General features: G+C 28.3%; 1 protein-coding gene across 1 annotated transcript; it reads left to right on the plus strand.

The window, feature by feature from the left end:
- Positions 1-1,945: 1,945 nt before the first annotated feature.
- On the plus strand, positions 1,946-5,170 carry LOC140667741 (eukaryotic translation initiation factor 4E type 3). The gene is made up of 6 exons (XM_072895944.1): positions 1,946-2,172; positions 3,236-3,356; positions 4,045-4,152; positions 4,416-4,538; positions 4,623-4,722; positions 4,798-5,170. The coding sequence occupies exons 1-6, from the start codon at positions 1,979-1,981 to the stop codon at positions 4,830-4,832; spliced, it is 681 nt and encodes a 226-aa protein (XP_072752045.1). The 5' UTR covers positions 1,946-1,978; the 3' UTR covers positions 4,833-5,170.
- Positions 5,171-8,780: the final 3,610 nt, after the last annotated feature.

An 8,780-nucleotide genomic window follows, 5' to 3' on the forward strand; every position in this document is an offset into this window, starting at 1 on the left:
ATCCTTATGTAGGTACATTTTTTAATTTTAAAATATTCGAGTAAATATTTCTATAGTTAAATTTGAAATTAAAATTTTATTAAAATAAAATTTATTAGTATTCTGAAGAAAATGTTTTACAAAAAAAAATTTATTATTTTTAATCCTGAATTATTTACAATTTAAGTTAAGAAATAATTGCTAATTAATTAATTAACAATAATCGATGAGTTAACATTCTTTTAAAAAAATTTCCAAAAAAAATTTGAGATAATATTTAAAAACAAAAATACCAACGTACACTGATTGTTTTCGAATTTTAGTGACTGAAAATAAAGAGTTTTTCGCATTCATCGTGTACGAATAATTCAACCTATTTTAAGATGTTTTGTATAGATACATATCAACGTCTTTCATATTACTAGCAATTATGAAAACCATACTGTATATTTACTCTTACGCAAAACATAACATAAGGTACATGTATAGATTATGAAAATTAATTTTTTGCTTAGATAGACTTATCTGTTATTAACAATAATTACTACTATTGACATGTGTAGTCTTTGTTAAAAGGACTTTATTCTCATAGGACAGCAGCAAGCGAGGACTTTTTTACGTAAGAACATACATCGCGTGTGTCCTCGCAATTACACGCATAATCGCACGCGTAATGCACCGTGATGACAAATGGTAATTCGAAGGATGATGTATGAATATTGTCAGATAGTATTTTTTTTTAAATTTGTATCATGAAATATACTTGCTCGTATTTACATATTACATTTATCAACATAGATGACGTTATATGTACGGTTTGTCAAATAAATACATATATTATGTGATATGTGAACGAACAGCAATAATTGTTTTTATAAAAATATTATAATTTAAAAATAATTGCTTTATTTACTTTTATTTATTAATTTTTCTACCAAAATTTATTCATTATATAAAGAAAATTATTAAGTCTGTCACAAATGGTTATTGAAAAAAAACTTCTGTTACATACCAAATTGAATTATTTTATTATGTCAACAACCATTATTGTCACAATCAGAACCAATTTATTTCATTTACAACTATCTTACATTATGTGACTTGACTAATGACTTGACAGAATTTTTTCAATAACCATTTGTAACATACTTAATGACTTTTTCCTCGTATTATCTTATATTAATTTAGATGCTGAAATTCAGTTTCGCGGGCAGAGGGAATATTGCCGATATTATCAGAGTAAATTTTCGTTTTATCGAGTCGATAGTATTAATTTCTATATTATCAAGTGAGTGAAAATAATATTATAGAGCCTTGACATTATCGATTGTTTTCATTTAATTTTTGCAGAAATATAAATTCTACAATTTTATATATATTCCGATTTTTGAAAGTATGTATATATCTACACACACATACATTATAATTATATATTACATATTTTTGTTAATTGCATTTTTCTATAAAAGTAATTGATATATATATCAACATATTTTTCGATTATTTTCAGATTTTTCTTTACTTTAATCTCTTACAAAAAAAAAATGTTTACTTAGAATCAATAAACTTTTAGAAAATTTAAAATATTTTTTCTTGCGTATACATTTTTCTTAAAAAATATATTTTTAGAAATAAACATACATTTAACATATATTTTTTATGTCTACATCAATTTAAACTAAGCTATGTTATTCAAAGTCGTTATATAGTATTTATTTTTTTTTTAATTCCATATTTTAGACGTTTATTACGCGATGTTCAGTGAACGGCGTTCGAAAAATAAGACATAATAAAAGTGCAGAATGTTGGTAAAATATATTGGTTATAAATTTTTTAAGAACACCCTGTGTATTCTGACTGTCTGCACATTTGTCAGCCGCTATTTACTTCTTTTTTAGCCGATGAACGTCATCATTAGTTCTCTCGCAGATCAAGTACAAGGCAACGTCGACAGTGACAGCGACAGTGGAAGTGGCGGCTGGCGGCTGGCGGCGATCACATGATTTTGACGGTAGCGCGGCTGCATCGTCGTTCAAACATGGCCGCGGCGGAATGCGAAACGAAAGAGAACACTTCTCTTTCGGTGGATCTGTTGAAGACATCAATCTTGTCCGATGAGACTGTCAGCACGATTGAGAGCCAGGAGGGCTCCGGCATCCCGTTGCAGACTCCATGGACCTTTTGGCTCGACAAGTAAGAGAGAACGTAATTATTTTTCTCGTATAACCTTACGCTGCGCGACGCTTTGTCAGTGCATACATGAATATATATCTCGATTTTATCTCTCTCATTGTTGTCAAACGTCACGGCGTAAATATTTCGCGATAAGTTCTGTCAAAGAGTTACTTCGATATCGATAAGGTCGCCCCCTTTAATCTTGCTTTATTTCAATAAAGTAAATTTGATTGTGTTAGACATATGTAAATGCGCACGGTAATAAGTTACTTCTTTAATAAACACGTCACGTTTTTGTCTTCATAATCGTCTCATTATATCGTCAAAAAACAAGCTTTTTTTACATACCTTATTTTCATACCTTAATAATGAATAATGATGCATAAGTATTGCTATTATTTTACAACACAGGCAAATAAATTGTTTTAACATACTTAATTAGGTAAATAATCATATGAAATATTTCAAAGATCAGATTAATTGATGAGAAAATGGTACAGAAATATTGTGTAAAGTAAAATATTTATTTACTTTTTAATTCTTGTTTGTGAAAATTAGAAAAATTATTGCTTTCGTAAAAGCAAAATTGGGACCAGTTCTAATATTAGATTGAGATAAACTTTAATAATAAGAACAAGTCCGTTATTTAATTTTATTTTTTTTATAAGTTTTTAATAAAACATTCGTAAAAATCTATGTTCATAATATTTTTTCTTATATCTATTAATAAAATATGCATAATATAGCATAGTTTAGCGGAAAAACCTGAAACATTTTGTAGTCTTTGTCCTTTATCTTAACAATAGACTTTATTTTTGACACATGTATATAACACATTAAAATTGGTAAAAAAATATCGATATTATTCCATAATTTAATTTAATATATTACTTTCATGGAGAGTTTTTCCATCTGTGATTAAATTATTGAATTTTTGTTTCGTGTCTTAGAGGATTACCAAATTAATTGTTACTATAAAACATATGTTACTAATTCTAAAGAGTAACATACATCATGGTCAAGACAATTGGTTACATAATATTAAATATTTACTCAAAAGAGCTGTTGTGTAAATTAACAGAGCTATCCCTGGCACAACCGCTGAAGAATACAAAGCCAACTTGCAGAAAATTTATACTGTAAATACTGTGCAAAATTTCTGGGCAGTCTTCAATAACATACCAAATGCTGGGGATATGCAGGTATGATGATTAAAAATGTATGCATGAAAAAATTAAGTTATTACTATAGCATATTTTATATCAATAATAACTGCTTTTGTTAATTATTATTTGAAAAATAGAAAGAAATTTGTTACGATACAAGAATGCTAATTTAATTTGTTGAAAACAATTTTGCTAAATTGGCAAATTATTTCTCTATCACAAATTTATTCTTACATTTTTATTAAAATGATAAATTTGCTTTATTATAATAGCAAAGTATTTATGTGTTAAGAGGAATGAACTACATTATTTTACCAACTACGTTTCTACAAACAGATTTAGTTTGCAAGATTTTATTAACAAAAACAGGGTTTAGTATAATATCAAATGATAAATTATATATAAAGTAGCTGTTGATAAATTATGTGTTAATGATTAGTATGGTAAAGTTTAATCATTCTTATATTGAATATGCAATAACAGATGGTTTTGCTATGACAGCAAAATTTTTTCTCTCTCTCTCATTTTCTTTCATTCTACATTATTTGCTGAAGTAGGAAAAATTATTACGACTAGGTAATGATCATTTGTAATTGGCATAATTGTACAATATTATTGCTTTTTTATGCTATTTAATATTTAATTATGATATATATTGTTTATTTATTATTTACAATTGTTATTTATATTTTACTGTTAGTTATTTAACTGCTTTTGTTGTCAGGTTAGATACAGTTACCACTTAATGAGAGATGAGAGATATCCTTTATGGGAGGATAAACTGAATCAAAAGGGTGGGACCTGGAGAATAAAGTGCCATAAATGTGATACTGTAAATATCCTATTTTTATGTTGATATTGATTATTTGTTTCATTTTGTCAATTGTTGACCAAATATATGTTTTTAAATGGGGAATTCTTGATTTAAAGTTGTATTATTTATACAATTTTGTTTAACATTTTATTTTGTACTTATTTGAAAATTTTATAAGAATAATTAATAATAGATATATTATTGTTTCTCTTACTTAGTTTGCTCAGATAATCAGCATTTTGCCTTTGAATATAACAATTTAAAATGTCTCTGCTTTTCAGGAACGTATCTGGAAAGAAGTGGTGCTTGCGGCTATTGGAGAACAGTTTACCACACATGTAGCACAGGATGATGAAGTCTGTGGTGTGACGGTATCTATTCGCGATAGGGAAGATCTTATTCAAGTATGTATATTGTAAATCAAGTTATAAATAGCAGTATTCAAGGATATGTAATCCAGTAAAATCAAAGTTATATTATCATTTCAGATTTGGAACATTAACGCTAGTTTGCAATCAAAAGCTACGGTCCTAAAGAAGGTTCACTCACTTTTGCCTGATGTAAATTTCATGGGAGAATTTTATAAGGGTAAGTCTTATTATTTTCTTTTTTCCTTTCTTGTTAGAAAGATGTATGCAAAACGATGTTATTTATTTTTTCTAGAACATCAGTCCAATCATGCTTATGGAAGACGTTAACTATACAGTGACTTGTGATGAAAGAAAATTATGAATCGTTAAATGTATTTTAAAAGATTTTGACAATAACGAACATGTTTATGTGTGATGTATAAATAATGTTCGTATTATTTTAATAATACGAAAAAAGTTTCCTCTAAAAAAAAAAGAATAATCAGAACACAATGTGTGAACATGTTAAAGAACGAACTGTCATTATATATTTTAAAAATTTGTTACTTGTAAATTGTTTAATACGCGTTATTTAATGCGTTATTTACACTGAACTTGATATATTTTAGAAGCGAATAGCTGTTATAACCGTTTAAAAAACGCAAAATATATTTTTATATTTACAATGTGCATGTTTATTTCTCATATGCTTTTAAGCAAGCGTGCCTATAACATTTTTAAATAATTTTAATATACATAAGATTCGCATCTTGATAATTATATATGTCTCATTATATATTCACCAAACAAAACACGAACTGATTGATTGTCCATTAAATCAAGTAGAATGTTTACTGAATTTTTGGGCACTGATTTTCGTTATGCGTAGTTTATATACTGAGCGATAAACTACGTACCTATATAAGAAAGCGTGCAAAAGAGGAAGACGTCTGGCGCCTGCCGCATGTTGTGTTTATTAATTGCAATTTATTCCGCCTACCTTTGAAAATTTATCAACGACACATCAAAGATAGCATTTAAAATTCCCGTAAAAATAATGCGAAATCGTGTAGCAAGAAAAAAAATATTCCTTACGTCTGTTATCGTGCATAGAAAATAAATATTGACCCTGAATTTTATTAAAACCCGGAAAGTATTTGAAAGAGCATCGTATCAATTTCTTATCCTTCTACGATCTTATCTCTGCGGGACTTAGCTTGTATGTTAATGCAAATGAGTACATCCTTGCGTTATTCAGTAATTCTACAATTCGAAAGATAATGATGGTGAATGTAAATTGTAAATTCTTTTCTCTTTAAAAAGAAATTACTTAGATATCTAATTTTTTTGTTTTTTTTTTTTTTTTGCTTATTTAATTTTTTATGTAAAAAATGACAATATAAATCTCAAGATATAAAATAAGATGGAAAAACGAGGTTTTATTCGATAAGTGAGAAGAATTTTTTTTGTAGAGAAGATAAAGAAATTTTTTTGACTGGATTCCGATTGTTGCGAATTAAATTTACATGATAAATGTTCGAGATTTTTTAACGGTCGATCGTAAACCAGTTAATATGATGAAGAAATTTGAACACTTCGAAAGATTAATTTAAATATTTAATCAATCCCTCTAACCCGGTAACATTGTCCGACTACTTGGCGCCGAGAGTTAACATTTTGCAGTTCAATATTATTTAAATTGACATCAACAGGATTCCTCGAGAATATAAAACACAAGTTTATTTAACAGTCGATGTCTATTAAACTAGTTTTAAATCACGTCTAAAATTTAAATGTCCTCGATCTGCATTTTTCGACGTTTAAATTGAATATCAATCAAGCGTCTTGATAAAATATAATCACTGAGATTCAATCATTCACACTATTATATCTTTGTAATAATAGAGTTGCATTATTTTTTTATGATGAAAAGTCTTATATTGAATGCAAGAAAAAGCATATTGATTAGAATTAAAAAATTATATTTAAATTTAAAAACTCGATTAAGTAAATCGAATAAATTAATTAAAATTGAATTTTTCACTTATCAGAACAGAAATGATGTTTTTCAGGAGAAATCTTTGTCTTATTGTCTTCGTATATAGATTTTCTTGCATTCAACATAAGACTTTTTATACATAACGACGTATAATAGTACTATATATTTTTGTAATTTGCTAAAAAAATATTAATTTTATAAGAAAATCTCATTAGACTTTATTCTTCTTTTTAGCTTTTTAGAAAATTGATTTAGCGCTTCAAATTTGCAGTCAACTAAATTACACTTTTAGATTATGTAATATAGCACTGTACAAACGTAGAAACGAAACTATTCGGAGATGAAGGGCGAAAAAAATGTTTATTAATCATGATTTAGCTGTGTATTGTTTCTCTTTCGATTTCGCGATATATGCATCTCTACACGAATAAATCATAGCATATAATGGCCTTGCATACGGCCTTGCCGTATGGGAGACACGTGTATACACGGGCGTGAATATGAACATTAGTGATGTCGCGGATGCCTCCTGAGAAAGATGACACCGATACGGAGTATTATTACTCTGATGCGTAAAAGTTTCTCTCGCATCTGAGTCACCGTCATCAATTACTTACCTTTAACTAGCAACTAGTCATTTTCGTGAGAGTCGTGACACTCATAATCGATTCGTCGGTAATTTACTTCTCTCCGTTCCCTCTTTTACGAGCCAACTTATCGCTTCGAGAATCTTTCTCATAAATTTAAACTAACTATAATTAAACTGCATAATTGAATCGTAATTAAATGTTTTTATAATTACACTATATACTTTTAAGAAATATAGTAAAACAGTAAATCTTTTTTCATATCTACGGCTTTTTCTTTCGGAAAAAAATCTAAATAAAAAAAATCCAAGTCTGTATATGTATATGCGATCTTAGCTTAGCGAAAAAGGCAGGATACGAATTGTAAGAAATTTTTTCGTTTATTCGAGAGATCTATCGTTTTGCCGGTTTATCTTCTTTGTATCGAAAAGGAGAGATTAGAAGCGAAGGGAATAAGAATAAATTTTCTTCGGATTATACTCCGCTCAGACCAATCTAGCACGCGCCGCTCATTATAATTCAACTAACCGTCTGACCGGTACCGGTCCAGGATCCTCTCTAGCAAAACATCGGAGGATACGGGATTTCCTGATTGCGGAATGGCGCCGCGCCACGGATAGGACGTCGTGTGGGCGCACACATACATGTGTATCATATGTTTTGTGACATCAGTACTGTTACGTACTTTCATGTTCAAATAATTTATATCGGAATTTTTCATGCATAGACATGTGCGCGATGTCATTTAAAAAGTCAAAGGCCTCGCAAGGAATATTTTAAGAAACCTTCGTTGAACGATAAAAAAGGACCTTTCCTTGCTCAATCAGAGTTATTTATCGTAGTTTTATTTATCTAAATGTATGTTACAATGTTTGTTTTCTAAAGAACCAAAAAAATTCATTTACGTTTTTGTATTAAACCGTTTCTATAAGTTGAAGAAAAAAATATAAAGTAAAAAATAGATTTAATTAAGATTCAATAGACTTGTAAAATGGATTTAGTGACAGAAAGTAAATTAAACTTCAGATAATTTAATAACATATTTATGGGGATATTTTTCTATCTTAAATATATCTTAAGTTTGATTAGTTTTGGTTGCATATTTTCTACATATTTTATTTATTTTCTCTCTCTCTCTCTCTTTTATCCTTCAAATATACTTCTGTAAAGTCTGAATCTATATCTATATATCTGTTTACGATTAAAATATATATATATAATAAATAGTGTTCGAGCCAGATAGAGATACACACAAAACTTTAGTATTAAAAATTCTTATCAAATTAAATATACGTCTCGAGGTACAAACAATTAATTTATACGTTAAAAAAATATAATTCGAAACATATTCCGCGAGTGTTTTTTGCACTTTTCTCATTTTATATATGATTTTTTTTTTTAAATGAAGAAATTCCATTATCATACTTTATTGCCTTTTTTACGCAATATTTTTCTGGATCACGCAATGCTAATACAATTTTATTATCACAACTACAATTATTAAAAAAATTAATTTTACAGTAAAATCGTGCATAAAATTCTGCTAATATGGATTTATGCCGAGGAATTTGAGTTTTTATTAATCGCTGATAATAGTTTATCCCGATAGAGAGCAATTAATATCGGTAGCTTCGACGGGGCATAGTCTGTCTCTGATTTATTCGACGATATTCAGAAACGGCCTTCAGAGGCCGAACGGAGTATTTTCGC

Source organism: Anoplolepis gracilipes, chromosome 1 (genome assembly GCF_047496725.1).
Source record: "Anoplolepis gracilipes chromosome 1, ASM4749672v1, whole genome shotgun sequence".
NCBI lineage: Eukaryota > Metazoa > Arthropoda > Insecta > Hymenoptera > Formicidae > Anoplolepis > Anoplolepis gracilipes.

Excerpts from the sequence above, each read along its gene's own strand:
- LOC140667741 (XM_072895944.1), top strand. The coding sequence starts at position 1,979 with ATGATTTTGACGGTAGCGCGGCTGCATCGTCGTTCAAACATGGCCGCG. Across the intron at positions 2,173-3,235 it reads TGGACCTTTTGGCTCGACAA|AGCTATCCCTGGCACAACCG; the intron begins GTAAGAGAGAAC and ends GTAAATTAACAG. Across the intron at positions 4,153-4,415 it reads AGTGCCATAAATGTGATACT|GAACGTATCTGGAAAGAAGT; the intron begins GTAAATATCCTA and ends TCTGCTTTTCAG.